This window comes from Lepidochelys kempii, chromosome 3 (assembly GCF_965140265.1).
Source record: "Lepidochelys kempii isolate rLepKem1 chromosome 3, rLepKem1.hap2, whole genome shotgun sequence".
NCBI classification, from domain to species: domain Eukaryota; kingdom Metazoa; phylum Chordata; order Testudines; family Cheloniidae; genus Lepidochelys; species Lepidochelys kempii.
In genome coordinates this window covers 100,362,377-100,384,450 of record NC_133258.1, presented here as the reverse complement: position 1 = coordinate 100,384,450, position 22,074 = coordinate 100,362,377, and the positions used below count along the sequence as shown (strand labels likewise).

General features: G+C 39.7%; 1 protein-coding gene across 5 annotated transcripts in view; it reads right to left on the bottom strand.

Annotated features, from left to right (window-relative positions):
- The window catches only part of ENPP3 (ectonucleotide pyrophosphatase/phosphodiesterase 3), an 86,054-nt gene that overhangs the window by 5,045 nt on the left and 58,935 nt on the right, over positions 1–22,074 (bottom strand). Inside the window, exons 15-23 of one of the 5 annotated variants that reach the window (XM_073337334.1) lie at positions 19,698–19,825; positions 17,506–17,572; positions 14,388–14,475; positions 13,223–13,395; positions 13,088–13,139; positions 12,131–12,285; positions 3,354–3,492; positions 2,253–2,330; positions 1,250–1,346 (exon numbers count right to left, since the gene is read on the bottom strand). In XM_073337334.1, the coding sequence (XP_073193435.1) occupies positions 1,294–1,346; positions 2,253–2,330; positions 3,354–3,492; positions 12,131–12,285; positions 13,088–13,139; positions 13,223–13,395; positions 14,388–14,475; positions 17,506–17,572; positions 19,698–19,825 (933 nt within the window). In that variant the 3' untranslated portion in view covers positions 1,250–1,293. Of the gene's footprint in view, positions 1–1,249; positions 1,347–2,252; positions 2,331–3,353; positions 3,493–12,130; positions 12,286–13,087; positions 13,140–13,222; positions 13,396–14,387; positions 14,476–17,505; positions 17,573–19,697; positions 19,826–22,074 lie in introns of those variants that run through there. The other 4 variants (XM_073337330.1, XM_073337331.1, XM_073337332.1 and 1 more) reach the window with 4 other exon arrangements.

Genomic DNA, 22,074 nt, shown 5'->3' with positions numbered 1-22,074 from the left:
GAACTGTGAAAAGCAGTCCAGTCATTTTTATTTTCTTTCTTTTTTCTGTTACTTGCTGTAGTATTTTCTATATTTCTCCTTTGTCTTAGAAAACCAGCCCTGGACTATTAGACAAAACATGCATCTGTAGACAAGTCATAGCTCATGGTTTCTAATAGCCAGAAGCAAGGACAGATGGATGGGAATAACAGGGTTCATTGTAGTTGTACACAAGCACATCTGCCTGATATGCATTTTCCAAATAAAGGTCCAGATTCTCTGGTTTGCTGAGATTCTGCATGGTGAAGCAGGGGCAGTGTCACAGAGCTAGTTACTAATTCCAGTCTGCCTACTTCTCCTCCTGCATGGGGTCAAGAGAAGATAAAAGAGGAGCCAGGCACTCCATCTGTGTATCTACTGGTGACTTCCCCCATACCAGGAGAATCCCCAGCAACAGCTTTGCAGCCAGTCTCTACCTCCTCAGCACCACCCTGAGTGGTTCAAAGAGAGTAGTGAGGGGAAAGAATCTCCCCAAAGTCTTCATCTTCATCATCTGGACCCATGGAAAAGAAGCCCTTGAGGAATTCCACCATGATTTCAACAATTTCCATCCCACCACCAACCTCAGCCTGGTCCAGTCCACACAAGAGATCCACTTCCTGGACACTACAGTGCTAATAAACAATGGTCACATAAACACCACCCTATACCGGAAACCTACTGACCGCTATTCCTACCTGCATGCCTCCAGCTTTCACCCTGACCACACCACACGATCCATCGTCTACAGCCAAGCTCTGCGATACAACCGCATTTGCTCCAACCCCTCAGACAGAGACAAACACCTACAAGATCTCTGTCAAGCTTTCTTACAACTACAATACCCACCTGCAGAAGTAAAGAAACAGATTGATAGAGCCAGAAGAGTTCCCAGAAGTTACCTACTACAGGACAGGCCTAACAAAGAAAATTACAGAACGCCACTAGCCATCACCTTCAGCCCCCAACTAAAACCCCTCCAACGCATTATTAAGGATCTACAACCTATCCTAAAGGATGACCCAACACTCTCACAAATCTTGGGAGACAGGCCAGTCCTTGCCTACAGACAGCCCCGCAACCTGAAGCAAATACTCACCAACAACCACATACCACACAACAGAACCACTAACCCAGGAACTTATCCTTGCAACAAAGCCCGTTGCCAATTGTGCCCACATATCTATTCAGGGGACACCATCACAGGGCCTAATAACATCAGCCACACTATCAGAGGCTCGTTCACCTGCACATCCACCAATGTGATATATGCCATCATGTGCCAGCAATGCCCCTCTGCCATATACATTGGTCAAACTGGACAGTCTCTACGTAAAAGAATAAATGGACACAAATCAGATGTCAAGAATTATAACATTCATAAACTAGTCGGAGAACACTTCAATCTCTCTGGTCACGCAATCACAGACATGAAGGTCGCTATCTTAAAACAAAAAAACTTCAAATCCAGACTCCAGCGAGAAACTGCTGAATTGGAATTCATTTGCAAATTGGATACTATTAATTTAGGCTTAAATAGAGACTGGGAGTGGCTAAGTCATTATGCAAGGTAGCCTGTTTCCTCTTGTTTTTTCCTACCCCCTCCCCCAGATGTTCTGGTTTAACTTGGATTTAAACTTGAAGAGTGGTCAGTTTGGATGAGCTATTACCAGCAGGAGAGTGAGTTTGTGTGTGTATGGGGGTGGGGGGGATGTGAGAAAACCTGGATTTGTGCAGGAAATAGCCCAACTTGATTGTCATGCACATTGTGTAAAGAGTTGTCACTTTGGATGGGCTATCACCAGCAGGAGAGTGAATCTGTGTGGGGGGGTGGAGGGTGAGAAAACCTGGATTTGTGCTGGAAATGGCCCACCTGATGATCACTTTAGATAAGCTATTACCAGCAGGACAGTGGGGTGGGAGGAGGTATTGTTTCATATTCTCTGTGTATATATAAAGCCTGCTGCAGTTTCCACGATATGCATCTGAGGAAGTGAGCTGTAGCTCACGAAAGCTTATGCTCTAATAAATTGGTTAGTCTCTAAGGTGCCACAAATACTCCTTTCCACTTTTTAGTGCAATTGTACTCGATCTGGATATACTGAATATGATCAGTTAAGAAAAGAATTTTTAAAATCTTTTAATTTTTTCTTAATTTTCTTTAGTCAATTATCATTTAATAAACTGCAGGAAAATGTTCAGCATTTTTTGAGGTTCAGGTTTTGAGAACCTACTTTTGAATTCTTCATACATGGGCACAATATTGCTGGTAAGTAAGGCATCATATTGTTCTGGACCAGTTGCATTGAAATCTGTAAAAAAACCGAAACATGCATTAATGACTGATATATAGGAAGATGTTTCTCAATGTTCAGTTTACGTATCCCTGCAGACTGAAGGCAAATTATTGCAGGTAATTAAAATCTCACATTAATAAGTGAACTATATAAATATACATACATAAATAATACATAATTATATATACAAACACGCAGCTGTTTGAACAGGATTGGGGGCTTGTTCTGTTATACTGGAAAATATTACCCTGGGATAGACAACAAAAATATCCCTTACACCCCAATAAAAGGTCTCCCTCCTTTAAATTTCTCAGAAAAATGTAATCTGTGAGGAATGTCAGGGAGGAACCATTAGCACAAAGTATGTCACATCTGTTCCCTAGGATTTTGTTTACTGCCTCAAGCCTATTCAGCTTTTAGCAACCTATATATTTTAAAAAATAGATGCATTTACTTGATCTATTTATATTTCAATGAACTATTCTAGAATATACATTTTTTCCACTGGGAAGCAGGTCCCCCAAGACAAGGCTGCTCACATGCACCAAATTGTGTGGTACCTTTGTGATGGGAAAAAAGGGCTATGGGCTGACAACTACTGTTTGACTGTTGCAAAACTAACCCTTCCAATATATCAAACCTAACATAAAAAAAATCAAAATTTACATGGAGTGACACAGCATGGGCCAGATTCTTGACTCCACTCTGGTCTCTTTATGTCATTCTGGTCAGCTTTCATCACAGCCAGCATATCTTCCATTTTTAAAGTAAACCTAAATCTTCTGAACTGAAAATATTTGGGCAGGATTACCATGGATATGTGGGTGGCTGCTGCAAAATGTATTGACTTTCTAATAGTAATTTTACTGCTTTTGGTTAATGCACAGCCACTGGAAACCTCTTTATTTATTTATTTATTTTGCACAGCACACTTATCCCAGGCAGGTTGCTTTGGTGTTTAGATATGCTTTAAACACAAACCCACATCCAGCTGATTAAGACTTTCTAAACACTAGCTATAAAAAGAATCCTACTGACTGGGAGGATACAGGAAGCCGTGGGTGATGTTCAGGTCTAGCTGGTAGTCAGAGCAGTTTTGGCTTTGAGTAGCCGGGATTCTAACATCAGCCCGCAGACAGTCTGGAATAGTGGAAGGAAGTGAAGATGCGTCTGCCTGCTAAAAAGAAAAAGGGGGGAAATAGTGTTACACCCACAGTTGTGGCTAACCTTATACCCTGTATGGTTTGTGACTTCCTAGAATGGTTTTCATTGAATCTTTTCCTATTTTCATAATGAATCAGCTCAATACAAGTAATGGAAAATTATGTTTTCTGTAGTGTTTTTCCTTGGTCCTTCTGTTTTTCAGTAATCCAATTAGGGAAAACCCTTAGCATGGTGTAAAATGGTAGTAGCAAGACTAAGGTAGTATCTTAGCCCAAAAAGGTGACATGTTTGGCCCATTCAGCTCTCTAAAAATAAATTCACTTCCTACTGCAGAGCAGTTAACATGTGAGAATCACATACTGGCTGATGTTATTTTAGCCATATCCAGATGGGCTAAGCAATGACACCAAGAAACTGTATGGACTAGATTCTCAGCAGCTATAAATCAGTACAACTCCTTCCACTTCAATGAAGCAATATTAATTCACACCAGCTGAAGAGCTGACCCACAACATTTCAACTGTAATTTCGGTATTTACAACTGCTAGGATTGCACCCACGACAACACCAGAATTGTATTTTATCTGCACAACTGTATTTTATTTTTCAGCAGCAGCTCTTACTTCCATTTAATTTCTTCTCCGTTTTGTTAAGAAAGGTATTTTATCTGATATGAGGCTATAATTAATTAGATCCATCATTCACAACTCATGAGCTTTCTTCTGTTTTATTCTTAACACGACATGTTGAGGTTTTTTTATGTGTTTTTTGTTTTAATGATCTAGGAAGCAGCCTAAGCTTTATAAACCTTTATCAGATAGGAAGAGGACAGATGTAGTGCAACATCACTTTTGATCTGTTAAAGGTGAACTGCAGTGGGGGAAATCGTGCTTGTGCCTCTTTTTTCCACTTTGTATGAAAATCTCTGTAGGTGCCCATCCTATGTTCTAGGTGCGCATTACATTGAAGAAATATAATGTAAAGGATAAATAGCTATCCATCAGGAAATATAAGCCACAATCCTGCACTGAGATCCATTAATTTCAACCTCTAGCCCCAGAGGGTGTCCTGCTGAAGTCAACAGGGATCCACATGGGTGCAAACCTGAATGTTAGTAGATCTGATTGCAGCATCAGGGACACAATGAGGATTCTAACCTAAATCACTATAGCCCTCCACCTCCACCTTCTCCAAAAACCTGGAGGGAAATATGGAGTTTGCAGCACGTATAGAAAGTTAACAAATTGAGGCTCTGACATACTCAAGGGGAAACTGTGATCCAAAGTCAAGAACATCCATGGACAACACCTTTCCTCCCCACCCACCCCAGCAGTGCTCTCCTGCATCTTGCAAGGAACTCCAGCTGAAGCATGTCCACTAACTGGGGTAGTACATCATGAGGAGAGAAATGATCTCTCAGGAAATCAGGCCAAAAACTATTTAAGGCTTGGTAGGTTAACATCCAATTACATCTGGAAACTTATTAGAGAAGTGCAGAGCCTGGTGTAAAGGTGGAATTGTTTCCAGTGTGAAACTCCACTTAACAAGCAGGTGGAAGCATTTATAAGAACATCAGAATGGCAATACTGGGTCAGACCAATGGTCCATCTAGCCCAGTATCCTGTCTTCTGAAGGTGGCCAATGCCAGGTGCTTCAGAGGGAATGAACAGAATAGGTAATCATCAAGTGATCTATCCCCTGTCGCACATTCCCATCCTGACTAATAGCCCTTGATGGACCTATCACCCATGAACTTATCTAATTCTTTTTTGAACCCTGTTATAGTCTTGGCCTTCACAACATCCTCTGGCAAAGAGTTCCACAGGTTGACTGTGAAGAAATAGTTCCTTTTGTTTGTTTTAAACCTGCTGCCTATTAATTTCATTTGGTGACCTCTAGTTCTTGTGTTATGAGAAGGAGTAAATAACACTTCCTTATTCACTTTCTCCACACCAGTCAAAATTTTATAGACCACTATCTTATTCCCCCTTAGTCATCTTTTTTCCAAGATGAAAAGTCCCAGTCTTATTAATCTCTCCTCAAATGGAAGCCGTTCCATACCCCTAATAATTTTTGTTGCCCTTTTCTGTACCTTTTCTAATTCCAATATATCATTTTTGAGACGGGGCAACCAGATCCTGCACACAGTATTCAAGATGTGGGTGTACCATGGATTTAAATAGAGGCAATATGATATTTTCTGTCTTATTATCTATACCTTTTCTAATGATTCCCAACATTCTGTTAACCTTTTTGACTGCCGCTGCACATTGAGTGGATGTTTACAGAGAACTATTCACAATGACTCCTAGATCTCTTTCTTGAGAGAGGGGCTAATTTAGGCCCCATCATTTTATATGCATGGTTGCAATTACGTTTTCCAATGTGTATTATTTTGCATTTATCAATACTGATCAATATAAATATTATCAATATCAACTGATTAATAACAACATTATTAATAGCTTCTTTTTCTGAATGGTGTCTAAACGTAGCCCTATGTGGAGCTGTCATAAATATAAAGGGAAGGGTAAGACACCTTTAAATCCCTCCTGGCCAGAGGAAAAACCCTTTCACCTGTAAAGGGTTAAGAAGCTAGGATAACCTCGCTGGCACCTGACCAAAATGACCAATGAGGAGACAAGATACTTTCAAAGCTGGAGGGGAGACAAACAAAGGCTCTCTCTGTCTGTGTGTTGCTTTTGCTGGGACCAGAGCAGGAATGCAGGTCAGATCTCCTGCAAACCTATTACTAGCAATCTAGTTAGATATGCATTAGATTCTGTTTTGTTTAAATGGCTGATAAAATAAGTTGTGTTGAATGGAATGTATATTCCTGTTTTTGTGTCTTTTTGTAACTTAAGGCTTTGCCTAGAGGGATTCTCTATGTTTTGAATCTGATTACTCTGTAAGGTATTTACCATCCTGATTTTACAGAGGTGATTCTTTTACTATTTCTTCAATTAAAATTTTTCTTGTTCTTAAGATCCAAGGGTTTGGGTCTGTGTTCACCTTTGCAAATTGGTGAGGATTTTTATCAAGCCTTCCCCAGGAAAGGGGGTGTAGGGTTTGTGGAGGATTTTGGGGGGAAAGACGTTTCCAAGTGGGCTCTTTCCCTGTTGTATATCTGTTAGACGCTTGGTGGTGGCAGCAATAAAGTCCAAGGGCAAAAGGTAAAATAGTCTGTACCTTGGGGAAGTTTTAATCTAATCTGGTAAAAATAAGCTTAGGGGGTTTTTCATGCAGGTCCCCTCATCTGTACCCTAGAGTTCAGAGTGGGGAAGGAACCTTGACAGAAGCTTATTACAGGAATCTAATCACAAGTTGACAAACACACGAATAAATGGGGCAAGGGCCATCTTAGACAGAAAGTGTCATTTTTTCTCACCACACACAGATGAGAGTGTGCTCATAACTATGGCTGCTCCCTGAGCATCCAGGAACAGCCCAAGATCTAATACCACATCTCAGTCATGCATCTGGGCTACAAATGGCATTCAAAATCCTCCAATCAGAGGAACTAATATAAATCCCACCAACTGTTCTGGCATCTTGTCCTAAGCCACCAACATTATTTCACTCCTCTCCAGATACACAGTAATTCTCATCCAAGCCTCAAATTTATATAGACAGTGGGTTATTTATTCTACTGCTCCAGCCAAATCAAAAGAATAGAGATGCAGAGCAAGTTGTCATCTGAATATTGAATATATCACAGACCATATATCTTCACTAACTCTCCCAGTCACTTCATCTACATGTTGAGCAGGAAGAGTGTTAATATAGATCCCTATTGTACCTCGCAAGAGAGAACTCTCAAGTTGGAGAAATAAGTACCCACAAATAACCTCTGTGTTCTCTCAGAAAGATAAGAGAGGAACCACTCAGCTCTGTAACACTCTTGCTAGGTTCCACAACCAAATCAACAAAACCTCATGATCAGCAGTATCAAAAGCTGTTGACAAGTTTATAATAAGCATCAGTGATACATTTATCGTCACCCTTTGCTCGAAGGAGAGTCCCAGCTAATCCAATCAATGCAGTGTCTGTCCCACACCCTAGTGACTATGGCCAAAGAAACTGGAAGGCTTCAGAAACTATCAGAGTTGCTGAGCCACAACCTACTCAATGACTTCCCTGTCCCAAAAAAATGGGAGATTTGCTATTGGTCAATAGCTAGGCAGAATGTATGTATCAAGAAGTGGTCCCTTAAGCAATGCTCTCATGATAGCCTCTTTAAGAAATCTCTTTCTTCATAAGTTTCAGAGTAACAGCTGTGTTAGTCTGTATTTGCAAAAAGAAAAGGAGTACTTGTGGCACCTTAGAGACTAACCAATTTATTTGAGCATGAGCTTTCGTGAGCTACAGCTCACTTCATCGGATGCATACTGTGGAAAGTACAGAAGACGTTTTTATACACACAGACCATGAAAAAATGGGTGATTATCACTACAAAAGGTTTTCTCTCCCCCCACCCCACTCTCCTGCTGGTAATAGCTTATGTAAAGTGATCACTCTCCTTACAATGTGTATAATAATCAAGGTGGGCCATTTCCAGCACAAATCCAGGTTTTCTTCCCACCACCCCCCTACCCCCCAACACAGACACAAACCCACTCTCCTGTTCGTAATAGCTTATCTAAAGTGATGACTCTCCTTACAATGTGTATGATAATCAAGGTGGGCCATTTCCAGCACAAATCCAGGGTTTAACAAGAACATCTGAGGAAGGGGGAGGGGGGTAGGAAAAAACAAGGGGAAATAGGTTACCTTGCATAATGACTTAGCCACTCCCAGTCTCTATTCAAGCCTAAGTTAATTGTATCAAATTTGCAAATGAATTCCAATTCAGCAGTCTCTCGCTGGAGTCTGGATTGGAAGTTTTTCTGTTGTAAGATCGCAACCTTCATGTCTGTAATCGTGTTACCAGAGAGACTGAAGTGTTCTCCGACTTGTTTATGAATGTTATAATTCTTGACATCTGATTTGTGTCCATTTATTCTTTTACGTAGAGACTGTCCAGTTTGACCAATGTACATGGCAGAGGGGCACTGCTGGCACATGATGGCATATATCACATTGGTAGATGTGCACGTGAATGAGCCTCTGATAGTGTGGCTGACAGCCCCCCAACCTGAAGCGAATACTCACCAGGAACCACATACCACACAAGAGAACCGCTAACCCAGGAACCTATCCTTGCAACAAAGCCCGTTGCCAACTGTGTCCACATATCTATTCAGGGGACACCATCACAGGGCCTAATAACATCAGCCACACTATCAGAGGCTCGTTCACTGTACTTTCCACAGTATGCATCCGATGAAGTGGGCTGTAGCTCACGAAAGCTTATGCTCAAATAAATTGGTTAGTCTCTAAGGTGCCACAAGTAATCCTTTTCTTTCTTCATAAGCTACACAGACAGACAATCTGTTACAACAGGTTAGACTCAGAAGACTTTTGTCACTGGATCTATAGCTGTATCCTCTCTCATTTCCTCTATCTCAGGTCACATGGTGAACCATGGTGACCTGTGAAGAAAAAACAGTTACAGTGACTTTAGAAAACTACTCCATAGATAAAATTACCCAATCCATTCTCCAGTTCATGTTACAAGAATAAGATTTTTTTAAACAACCCAGTAATTAATGTTTCCAGATGCATAATTTATTTTCATCACATGACGAACTAAATATAGTATTCCGCAGCTGTTGTGGTCTGTCATGTCAATTTTCAGCCACTTCCAGGAGGGGATTTTTGGGGTAATACCAGCAGAAAAAATACTTAAACCACAAAAAACAAAGATCCCATAAACCCAAAGCACCAAGGTCTTTTTTTCCATAAATCATAAAATACCAAACAAGTCTCAATTCTGTTTTCATCACAGTGCAGTAAAGATTTTATTCTTTAAGGATAAGATTCAAAAGCTAATCTAATTTACAATATTTTTATACTAAACAAAAAACCCTTGCATGTAATTTTCTTTATCTACAAACACACTCTAGAGTCATATCCAGAGGAACTACAGCAAACTCAGAAAGGCAAATAAAATTATAGTGTTCCAGAGTGCAAATTCAACTTACAACCAACAAAATATTATAAAGGGTATGGTAGCTTTGAATTCTACACAACAGAATTAGTGTTCCAGCCTGTTACATCCTGATTGGGTGGGAGAGGTGGGTGGCTTGATGCAACCAATTCCTTCCTCTCGAGGAGATGAGTATGTTACCTCAGAAATGCATTCCAAGCACCAATAGTTTAAATCAGATTTTCCTCTGAATCAGAGTCACAGGTAACAGAAAATCCAGCTGCTGTTACTGGTATACTGTCTGTAATTATGATAATATAAATATTTGTGACAGCTTATTAATATCCAGTCAGAAAGAATTGTTCATTCATAACACTGCTAATCACACACAAAGAAAATTACATATAAGAACTTTTTGAGCCAGATTTTTGGCCCTGCACTGGCCCCTTTGCACTGATCCTGATTAACCAGCCACCTGAGGGAAACCCCAGGTGACAGTCAGTAAAGACTCAGCCTGCTTCATTTTGTTGTCCTGCTTGAGTCTCTCTGTATCTGTCTAGCAGTCAGAAACACATCCGCCTAAAGGCACTGCTAACCACACAGCATTGTTTCTCCAGCTTATAGGTAACCGCAGGATGTACTGCTCATTTAGAGGAAAACTATTTCCATGGACCTTGGCATCTCCATGGTATGGTGCCCAAAGCATACAAGCAGATACAGTTACTACAGCCACCTAGCATTCATCTATTGGTAGAAGTAATGAGGCTTTTGGCATGCTTAAAAGGGAGCGGAGCAGGCTGCGGCCGGGTCACTGCACTTACCATGTGGTAAGTGCAGGGTCGTGCCTGGCTGCAATCTTCAGGGGAGTGGGGGCAACTCTACAAGGTTCACCCATCCACAGTTATAATGAGAGCATATATCAATCACACTGCTAAGGAATTGTAAATACACGGAATATATTTGCAACAGAAACTGCATTAGTAGAAACTATTCAGTAAGTTTGTATATTTTTGGAAAGCTTTCTTGGCAGAGAAAGCCAAAAATAAGCATAAGAAAACTTGCAAGGACTCATTCTTGGAAATCATAGTTTGACTTTTTTCTGACTGATAGACAAACTGGAGCCCATGTGCATGACTGCCACTGAATGACCAAGAGAGAGCACTCATCTTTTGGTTTTAGTTGTGTTTATTTTCTCATTTATTATTATTTTCTCTCATTGTTCTTATTCTATTCCCCTCCTTTGCCCTGTGGGACTGTGTAGTAGTTTTTACTCAATGGCCAGCAGGCCTAGTGGGCAGGCCACGGCTCAACAGTCCCACCATCCCGCAAAGTCCTGGCATGGGGGGAGGAGAGGACGCAGGGGGACCCAGGACCTGGCCCAAGTATAGTCCTGGTCACCTCTTCCTGATACAAGTGACCAGCTTCCCTTGAGCTACCCCGTTCTCTATTCAATTTGATGCATGGGCGCCCCCTCAACATGGAGTTCCCAAACAGTGTCAGCAGTTCAGTTAGTCAGATAAGCATTCCTCGACTCTCTTCCTAGAGCCCAGTTATTTTCCCTCCACAGGGAGAAAAAAAAGGGGGAAAAGGCTCCCAGTTGGGTCTTGGCCACAGTCCAGACCCCTTCTTGTGGGTTGCTTTGCCTCCAAAAGCTGCAAACCAACTACTTCTCCTTCATTCTCATCCCCACCCACCCACCCCCATCCCAGAGTGACAGAGTCCCCTTTTGAGCAGATCCTCCATTTGGAGTATGCTTCACAGCTGCGGAGGGGCAGGGAAGGGCCCGCTTTTCCCAGTACTGCTTCTTCATTCCCTGCAATTTCGACACCCATGGCTAGCTCATGCCAGCTGACTCAGGCTCACAGGGCTCGGCTGTTGAATTGCAGTGCAGACATTCGGGCTTGGGCTGCAGGCTGGACTCTAGGACCCTGTGAGATGACAGCATGAGAGATGCAGCCCAAGCCCGCATGTCTACACTGTAATTAAGAGCTCCTTAGCTCGAGTCAGCTGGCATGGGCCAGCTGCAGGTTTTTAATTATCGTATAGACACACCATTAGTCTCTGTGTTGGGTCTGTAAATGTCCTCACAGACTGTAAGGCAGGTTCTGTGCCTCTGCTTTCCTATCCTATTTCCCATTTTATACAAACAGGTTTAGTTGAACCAACTTAACTGTTGTGCTTCAATCTTTGTATCTTTTGTGCCCCTATCAAGTGGCCATTTCCACATTTTAAAATAATTTTTAAGTTATTCAAGGTACAATTAGTTTTGGTTATTATACAGGTTGTTTTTCAAGATACGCTAGATTTGGACAATTCAGGTGTGTTTAAAAAGCATTACAAATATGTTGCTTAAACCCCCTGCCACCATTTGGAACCAAACACTAACCTGGAACTATATTGCTTTGGGGGAGTAAAATAAAATTCCACCTTTCCATTACCAGACTCCAAGTAAACTCAACCTGTTCTGTTCTCAAAAGAAAAAAGATTACATTGCAAGAAAGAAATAATCCGGAAGAGTCATATAATGTCCCCTGGTTCATAACCAATTTTCCTAACGAATGCTCTGCATTTTCAGAACAGTGGGTCATTCCATTATGAATGGTAAGTATATTTGATAACCTACAGTTTTATTGACAGTGTATGCACTCCACAGTGGCATCCAGATGTTGTGACTGTATCCACTCACATACTGATGATGGTGAAGAAGGCAATAGGTGTTTTGCTTCTGTAGAACTCTAGGTCTGCCATAGGGCAAATTATAGGTCTCCGCCTTCTTTACTAGAATGTAAACAATAGTTACTGAATTTTGTGCTTATGAAAAGATTTTTCTTGACAGAAAGGCATATGGGATGAGCAAAAATATACATCAAATGCAATGTTTTAATTGACTAAAATATGTACAATCTAATAAAGTATAAAGATGTTTAAGGATCTGTACTTCTGGATATTTGAAATTGTGCAACAATATTTTTCACGATATGTTTAAAATACATAAGTTACTCAAATATGACAGAGAAAATATCACAAAAATCCAGGGCTTGATTCTCCTCTAATTTATGCTAAGTTTACACTGATACAGCTCTGTGGACGTCAGTGTGTCAGTGAACTAAGAATCAGGCCCTAGCTGACTATGAAGTTTGTTATATAAACCAAGTGCCAAGAACATCCACCAAAAGAATCCAGTTATGCTCCCCAAAATTATGTGAACAGATGAAGGGCAAGAGATGGCTGAAAGGCTGGGAATAGTAGTTTTATCTCCTGTTTTCCTAAAGTACCTTGGGCCTGATCCAAAGCCCACAGAAGACAATAGGTGTCTTTCCATTGACTTTAATTGGATTTGGATCAGGACCCTAGGGAGAATTGTTGCTGTAAAAGATTCTCAGCCAACCTCTTCTCCACAGACAGGAAAGAGAAAGGGGGAAATTACTAATTATGGGCTAGATTTGGTCATCCTTGCTTACCTTCAGTTGCACTTTACTCTGCAAATAGTCCCACTGAAAGCAATAATATAAAATAAAAAAAAAACCACAAGGGCATAGATTTTACATCACCCCTGCTCCTTTTATTTCCAACAACTTACTTCCTTCTGAGGTGAGATTTAATCTTTGATTTATTGCTTCCAAATCCAATGCCTGTAAAATATAATATTAAAAGATTGTTCAGGAAGAATTCATGTTCTGATTGATTAAATAAAAACTCTGGACCCATTACTTACTAATGCGGCACATGTGCATCCTAACCCATCCAGAGGAGTTGATGTGGTAAAGGGGCATGAAGATGGAGGTGACTCTTCTTTTGAATGCGATGGGTTATAGAAAGGTGTCTTCAAAAGATGATTTAAACTGCCATGAGTTCCATTGTTTGGTGCAGGTTTAATACGCAGCAGATCTGATTAAACAGGTTACAAAACATTTGAAATTTTTGCAAAAACATCCTGATGCCCTACAGAAGAAAATACCAGGAGTTTCATTTGCCTGACAGCTACTCCTTTATGCATTCCTTCTAAATATGACAGCAGAATTTCAATTACCTGAACCACTTGGGCACCCACAAATGCACACATGGATAATTGAAACGCTGAATAATAAACGGTTGAGTTAATCGGGATTCAACAAAAACAAAACTGAAATAAATATTTAAAATATAATCCAGCACTGCAACAAACAATGAAGAACCTGTTTAATTAACCAATTGCTTATAAGTCAGGCAGTTGAGTTTGCAATTTGTTAAATATGGAGGGTCTAATAGTTTCCACAGTATAACATATCTGCTATGTTTTATGTAAAGTTAAGCATTAAGGTGTTGCAGGCTGGTCATTTCTGGGTAGTTTTTACACTTTTAAGTGGTGGTGTAGGCATGAGGTCTGATTATTTTAACCACGTTACAGGTGTCATTATTTGAGACCATTACATTACATGAGGAGGAACACTGAAATGCTTCATTTTATGTGATCGTTAAAAAAATTACAGAAAATTCCACCTCAAACTTTGGGATACAGTGGCCTATCTAAAATTCTGACGAAGAGTTGCAACTCTCTGCAAGATTCCTGCCCCAAGATGGCCACAAGGAGCTCCCATATGAGCTCATGAATATTTGCAGCACATATATTTGTTAGGAGCACTTTTCCACTTCATGATTCTGTCTCCAATCAGGAAAATTTCCCTACTTTGCAGCTAATTTCTTGATAAGTGTGAGCCAATATACATAAGCTTGAAATCCAATGTGATGTCCGTGGGTGGGGCGAGGCATTTGGTACAGTGTTATTAGTTTCTGGATGTATTCACTAATGTTTCTGTAATCTTTGTCTTAGCTCATAACATATTAGCATCTGAAAACCTGCTTGTGCATTACTAGCTGCAGTACTGGTTGTCTATACTCACCACACATTAGATTATAAATTTCTATGTTTTCAAAAGGTTCCACTTCAGTTTTTTCTTTAAAGCTCGGGCCATGTGCCATGAAGATGGCCTGGATTGTAATAATAAAAGCTGTTATCTAAAAGAATTCAAACTAGAAAACAACAGGAGTTAGATTTTAAAAGAACTAAGAGTATTGGGGCAGATTCTGCACTCTGTCACAATAGTTAATATCAGTGGGATTATTCTGATGTAAGAGAGCAGAATTTAGTCTGGCAAAAAATGCCTTAGGCACCTAACTACAAAAGTAGGTTACCAGCTGTGGGTCACAAGCAGGTAGGCGCCTCCCTGCAGCCAGGGGCAGTGGAAGCTTCCTAACGGAGGGGAGGCCATCGGCACCTGAACCGTGACCCCACCCCTCACACCACCTCTTTCCCCTGAGGCCCATACCGCCTCTTCACCCCCAAAACCCCTCCACCCATGGCTCCTCCCTGTCCTCGTTCCAGCGCCCCGCCTGCAGTCTATACTCAGGCACATATCTCCATGAGAGGGTCAGGGCTGAGTACACACCCATGTCATCAGTATCTCCCATTGGCTATCCTAGATGGCTCCCTGCCTAGAGTGCTGCCTTTTATGAATTTCAGACGAAGGTGCCTATCTCTCTGCATGCATTCTATAGAGAGCCTATGCACCTAACTCAGGCTTTGAGAATTGCTGTGTTGTTCCTGTGTTTTTCTAGGGCCTAAAAGTTACAATGCCTAAGTGAATCTAGCCCTAAGTGTCTTAGGCTCCTATGTCCCATTTTCAAAATTGATTTAGGCATTTAGGAGATTAAATCTCACAACAGTTGACTGGATTTACACTCCTAAACACTAAAGTCACTTTTGAGAAGGGGCCTTAGACGCCTAAGTCACTTAGGTTTCAGAGTAGCAGCCATGTTAGTCTGTATTCGCAAAAAGAAAAGGAGGACTCGTGGCACCTTAGAGACTAACCAATTTATTTGAGCATGAGTTTTCGTGAGCTACAGCTCACTTCATCGGATGAATACCGTGGAAAATACAGTGAGGAGATTTATGTTCTGTGTGTATATAACGTGTAGCTCACGAAAGCTCATGCTCAAATAAATTGGTTAGTCTCTAAGGTGCCATTGGTACTCCTTCTCTTTAAGTCACTTAGGGTAGGGCTACAGAGCATTTTGGAGCACACCTCCTAGCCTAGTTAGACAGACTCGGGCTCACACTGGTGCTCTACAAATAGCTGCACAGACACTGCTTTGAAGTTGGGGCACAGGCAGGAGCTTGGGTTCCAAACCCCACCCCTTCCCCCCTAGGCTTCAGAGCCTGAGCTCCAGCCTGAGCCGCAACTTCAAAGTGTCGTCTACATAGCTGTTTTTTAGAGCACTAGCACAAGCACTGCAAACCCAAGTCTATCAATCCGGGCTAGGAGGCTCACTCCAAAATGCGGTGTAGACATAAAACTTTAAGAACATTTTTCTCTGCATGGCTGCAGCAACTAAGTTCCATGATCTGGGCTGCTGGTCACTAGTTTATCAGAATCCCAAACCACAGCTGAATTTAGGATTCCACCTGAGGCCTGGGTCTACACTGAGAAGTTATATCACCATAGCTACGTCAATCAAGGGTGTGAAAAAACACACCCCTCGCCAACATAGCTATGACAACATAAACCCCAGTGTAGACACAGCTATTCCAATGGAAGAGGGCTTTTGTTGACATAGCTAACTTAGTTCAGGGAGGTGGTGTTCCTGCATCAACATAAAAACCCCTTCTGTTGATGCAGGGTGAGTCTATGCTGGTATAGTCTCTGTGGTATAGATATACACTCAAATATTCTCAGAGTTTTAATCCAAATACTCCTTTGGGATGCTCAAATCATCACTTAAGCATTTATATGCCTAAGAGTTAATATGAGCATCCAAATATAGGTTTTGGACATACTATTAAAGACTCATTCATAAACTGAGAACAGGGTAGATGAATAGATGAACAAGGACTGAATCCTGAAACATATCTGTTACATGGAATGGGTCTGAAGCTTATTACCAACAAAGAAGAGAAGGCCAGACACATACTTCTGTTTATCTTTTTCCATAAAACAAAGACAGGAGGACATCAAATGAAATTAAAGGAACAAAATTTAAAAGGGATAAATAGAAATACTTCTTATACTTAGTATAAATGGCCCTTAAACTGTGGAACTTACTGCAGCAGGATATCATTGAGGCAAATAAGCCAATAAATTCCATCAATTATATAAATTTTTACATGACTAATAATATCATTTGCATTTAAAATAACTAGGATTAAAAACTTTAAGGGCTGACACTTAGCTATGGTCAGGAAATTGTGCCTCAAAAGTATAAAGTATTGAAGTGCATTATGGAAATGTTTATGCTTCTCTCAAGCATCCTGAACTTGACCACTGCAAGAGACAGGAGACATGACTAGATGGACCAATGGTCTATTCTGGTATGGCATTTCCTTTGTTCTTTTAATAGGAAAGGGATTTTGAACTGACTAATATAGAAGAACACTTAATGCTTTCTGACTAGCACTTCTAAAGAACACAAACAGGATGCTGTCAAAGGAAAATATTATGAAGGTATATTACCTCATTGTAAAGCACTAATTTGTCCTTACACATACTGTATCAACAGAATAAATAGGATTAATGTTCTCTATGAACACATGCCATCTGAAATGTAAATACTTGGTAAAAAATGAGGGAATTTCTGATGATTATGTTCTCATGTGCTTTTAATGAGGCTGTGTGAACTCTGCAGAGTTCTGTTTCTCACCATGATGTGTTTAGTTTAGGTACTGTCGTTTATATGACTCTTATATTTTTTAGATGCACTGAGACATGGCTAAGTATTAGACTCTTAAAGGTGGTGCACAATCATAGGACTTTGCAAGCACAATTGCGGCTGGTCTGAACATTTGATTGTCTCCGCGCAAATTGTCTCTGTAGAGAATAGATTTCCAGGGTTAGATGTCTGAATGCCCATGTAAGAAAAATCAAATTGCAAAAATTGTCATATAGTACAGTGTATGGTTTATTTACAGCAAATATGTAGTTGGCTATACAGTGGGACATGCGTTTTGAGAAGAAATCACCTTACCTCCATACTTTTAAACTCATTGTCATAGCCATGATTACCTCCACCACAAAATGTATAGGCTTTATTCCTAAGAAGAAATCATTTTATATTGTAAGTAAAAATGGTACAAATACAACAAAAATTCTAGTTACCCCAACAAATCGGACTTTGGGTTACCTCCTGAGAAGAATGTTGCATAATATTTTGGTACTGATTGTTCTTATAACACAATGTTGACTTTTGCAGAGACCTCTGCTTCTCTTAGGTTACTGAGATTACTTTAACCAGGAATTTACCCCAAGATTCTAGCTACTGTACAGTGCATTTATGCCTCTGAAATAAACAGAGTAAAAGGCTGACCTCCGAATTGGGAAGTTCCAAAAAAATGTATCATCTCCTTGGGGCTAGTTTTATAATAGCCTTCCTTACTATTCACATTTTAAAACAAGACTTCTTCCTGGAAAACCCAACTATGGCAGTCCTGTTGAAACAATTTCAGATGGCTTTGCCTTATGAAGGAGCATTTAAATTTAAATACACCATTCTAAAATTGTTTGCATTTTTTCTACAAATTGCAGCCTTAGTTTTGATTTTGTATTTTAAATACAATAGAAATGTCATACTATTTGACTTACAATGAGTAGCACTTGAAAGGAGAAGACAAATATGAAAACACCCCAAAATAAATATTTCTCTTTAAATATCTAGGACAAATATTGGACACTACTCAAAATAAAATATGAAGTCAAATGCTAAACAGGCATTTTACCCCTCTCTCAACAAAATTTAAGTTTTAAAAATATTATTAAATAAGATTACAGGAAAAAAAGTCCTCTGCTCAGAAACAGATAGAAGGTATTTAAGAGAAAAGAGAAAGAGAGTATTTTAAAAACCATCCAAGAAGCAGGAAAAGGTTTAACCATCTGGAGATCATTTAGGAATATGTATCCATATGTAAAATACAGTACAAAATATATTTCCAAAAGCTGAGCCAATAATAAGTGCAAGTAGAATTTGCACCTGTAGTGCAACTGAAAATGCAAATGGGATGAAAGGAGCTCACAATTTCTGACTTTCTAAGATTTATCACCTTCATTTTTCCACATGAAAATTGGTACCCCAACCCTAGGCTTATAATTTATTACCACTGCACCTCTGAGTGCACACACAATATAATTTTTTAAAAATCTACTCCCATGTATTTACAGTGTGTGTATGTGGAACACCGACAGACCCCGCTCATCGGTGGGCAGGATCGAACCTGGGACCTCTGGAGCTAAATGCATGCGCCTCTACTTCATGAGCTAAAAGCCATTTGATTCTTAGCTAAGACTGGAGAGCAGACTCATTAACCTCTCTCTGTAAGTGTTCTCAGTGCCACTAGATGGGACAGAGTACCACACCCAGGAAGTGTCTGGGTTACATATGCCTACAGTATATACAGTTTGTGTACACACATGATTATAAGCAACTACGACAGCTAAGATCAGATAACTATTTCCATTCTAACCATCCCTTTTTCAGTAAATCATATCTGTTAACCACATCATTCACTTTTTGGTATATGTTTCAGGCTTAGTCTCTTCCCAAAGGTGATTTATTTTTTCAAGTTTGAGTAAAAATGCAGAAAATGTGGCAGAAAATAGACTTCCGCCATTACAAAAAGGGTCCTGCAAGATTTTTTTTGAACTGCTCTGCCCCTGGTATGGCAGGAGATAGAAAGCTAAAACTTGACAAGGTAAGAGTCCTAATTAAAAAGTGTTCTGAATATTTCAATGAAAACTAACTGAGTTATGAACCTTTGAAAAACTACAGCACTTTTTGCATGATGGATTCTCATTAATTGAGCATATAAAAAGCCAATTCTGTCAGCCCTAGATGGTTAACTGATGTGATGAGATATTTAGTGAAGGTGAATAATGAACAAGACTTCAATTCACCTCATTTACCATGCAGATTTGAAGAGAAAACTCTATGCACACCATGTAAAGCAGTGGCTATCTGGCTTACACAGACACACACAATTATTTCCTTTTATATAGACTCCTAAACATTCATCTAACAGTCTGGAAAATCCAGCATTCTAAGGATCAGCTATTGTCTTCACTGCAAGAGATGCAGTCTTTTCAAATAGAAAGCAAATGACACATCAGTGAAGGAAATGAGGCCTCTTGAACGATAAGGGTAAGAATCAATTGACAACCATAATTTACCTAACAGCCAACCACTGCCGGTCCACCATAAGATGAACTTTGTCAATGCGAATGTTGTTAGCATAATGGAATCGCTTTGGCAAGTTGGGTGTCAAGTAGGGTTTGAAATGCTGGTTGGGTTTTCGGCACTGAAAAACAAGAAATGGTCCAATCACGTTCAGATTTGCACTACATCAAACACAAACACATCATTCAGCAATGGCCATAGATACTGTGGAGATTGGCACACTAAATATACTGTATATGTTGATTGATAGCTAGAACAATAATTTCTTCACTGACTTATTCCACCACATTTTGGTCCCAGTTGACAATGGATAGTAAAATGTCTTACTTGGATCTGTTACATAGGCCTTTGACAAGATGTACTGTAAGTGTGTCAGTCCTTAGTAGGAGGCTGTTGTAAAGTTATTGATAAGAACAAAGAACTTGTAATGGTAAAGATATTGGTATATGCTATGGTTAATATTATTGGCATCCATACACTATCTGCAGTTAGTATATCAGTTCACATTCTATAAGCTAGTAGCTAAAGGTCCCTGAAAGTTACTCATTTTCTGCAATCTTTTACCAGTTTACCATGCAATAAATAGGGAAGAGGAATATATCCTTCACATGCCTATAAGGTGTCATTTTGAAATCATTAAAAATTATAAGCATGCAAATCACTTTCTTGGAAAAAGTCAATATCCAACTTTTGGCACTGTTGCTTATAAATGTATAATTACTAAAAGAGATAAGATTTGCTGAGTTGCCAAATTGTAACTTTGAAACAATCTGAATAGATTCTAATGAGATTTAATATAACAAATGTTTTTTCTAACATCCGCTAGTGTAGCTACAGTCAGTGTTCCTTTCTGGTTAAGAATCTGTAGGCTCTCAAAACACAGAAGTTGCCAAAGTAGAAGAATAAAGGATCATAAGTTTATATTATGTGCCACAACAAGTACAGATCTGAACAAACAGAACCAACCTGGTGACCTCACTTCACAACTGACCACCCCTAAAACCTTGATTAGGCTTTCTGAAATTCCTTAAAAACAATATATATTTCTTGTTTGAAAATATGTAATGGGAATTTAAAAAAAATAATGGTGCAACTGTAAAAATTGAGACGCTCCCAGTAATTCTGACTGGGAGATACTTTGTTTAAGGAATCTAGAAAGACTGAATTTTAGATAGGATCAGCTCTCATTTTAATGGTATTGGTAATAGTGATACCTATTGAGTTTTACTGCACTGGAGAATAGTGGTTCAATCTTACTGTTAAGCATCGGGAGGGCAGAAAAAAATGAGAAAGACTTTGTATGAGAAAGAAAGTGTGAGGAAAGTGAAGGCTTATGTACTACAGTAGAACCTCAGAGTTACGGACAACAGATTTACGAACTGACTGGTCAACCACACACCTCATTTGGATCTGCGAGTACACAATCAGGCAGCAGCAGAAAAAAAGAAAAAAAAAAAGTAAACACAATATAGTACTTTGTTAAATGTAAACTACTTAAAAAAATACATTTGACAAAGTAAGGAAACAATTTCTGTGCGTGTTTCATTTAAATTAAGATGGTTAAAAGCAGCATTTTTCTTCTGCATAGTAAAGTTTTGTAGCTGCATTAAGTTGAAGTTCAGTTGTAAACTTTTGAAAGAACAGCCATAACGTTTTGTTCAAAGTTACAAACATTTCAGAGTTACAAACAACCTCCGCTTCCAAGGTAATTAATAACTATGAGGTTCTACTGTACCTTTATAATTATCATTGTGCCTGCTAAAGCCAACTGTAAAATAGGGATCAAAGTAGCTATCAACAGCCCCAGGGCTGCTCTAATTTGCTTCCAGTTGCCAATGGCCCAGGAGGTCATTCCTCAGCAGTGCTCCAGCCATGCCCCTTTTCTCTGACCCATAACTCCTTTAGTGCGGGAGGGAAAGATGTGGCACAGATCAGCTATTCCAGCTCTGTGTTACCTGAGGAGTCCCAGTTTCCCAAAGGAATATTCAGCTGGCCAATTAACATGGCTTTATAGTACCTATAGTAGAGCAGTTTTTAAACTAAGAGCTGGTTTAAAGCTGACAGAGGGAGGAGCACGTGGTTCAGACAGAGACATCCATTAGGGGAGGATCTACTAACGGAGATTCTCTCTGTCCTCGTAAGGAGGAGAGGATGGAAGATGATAAAATATGGGTAGGATCTGGTGAGAAACAGTCATATGAAAAAGAGGCCCTTTCAATTACATCACATAATGGCAGACAACTAAAAAGTGACCATTTTGAAGTGCTTATATTCAAATGCTAGAAGTCTAAATAATAAGATGGGTGAACTTGAGTGCCTTGTATTAAATGGGATATTGATATAATAGGCATCACAGAAACTTAGTGGAAT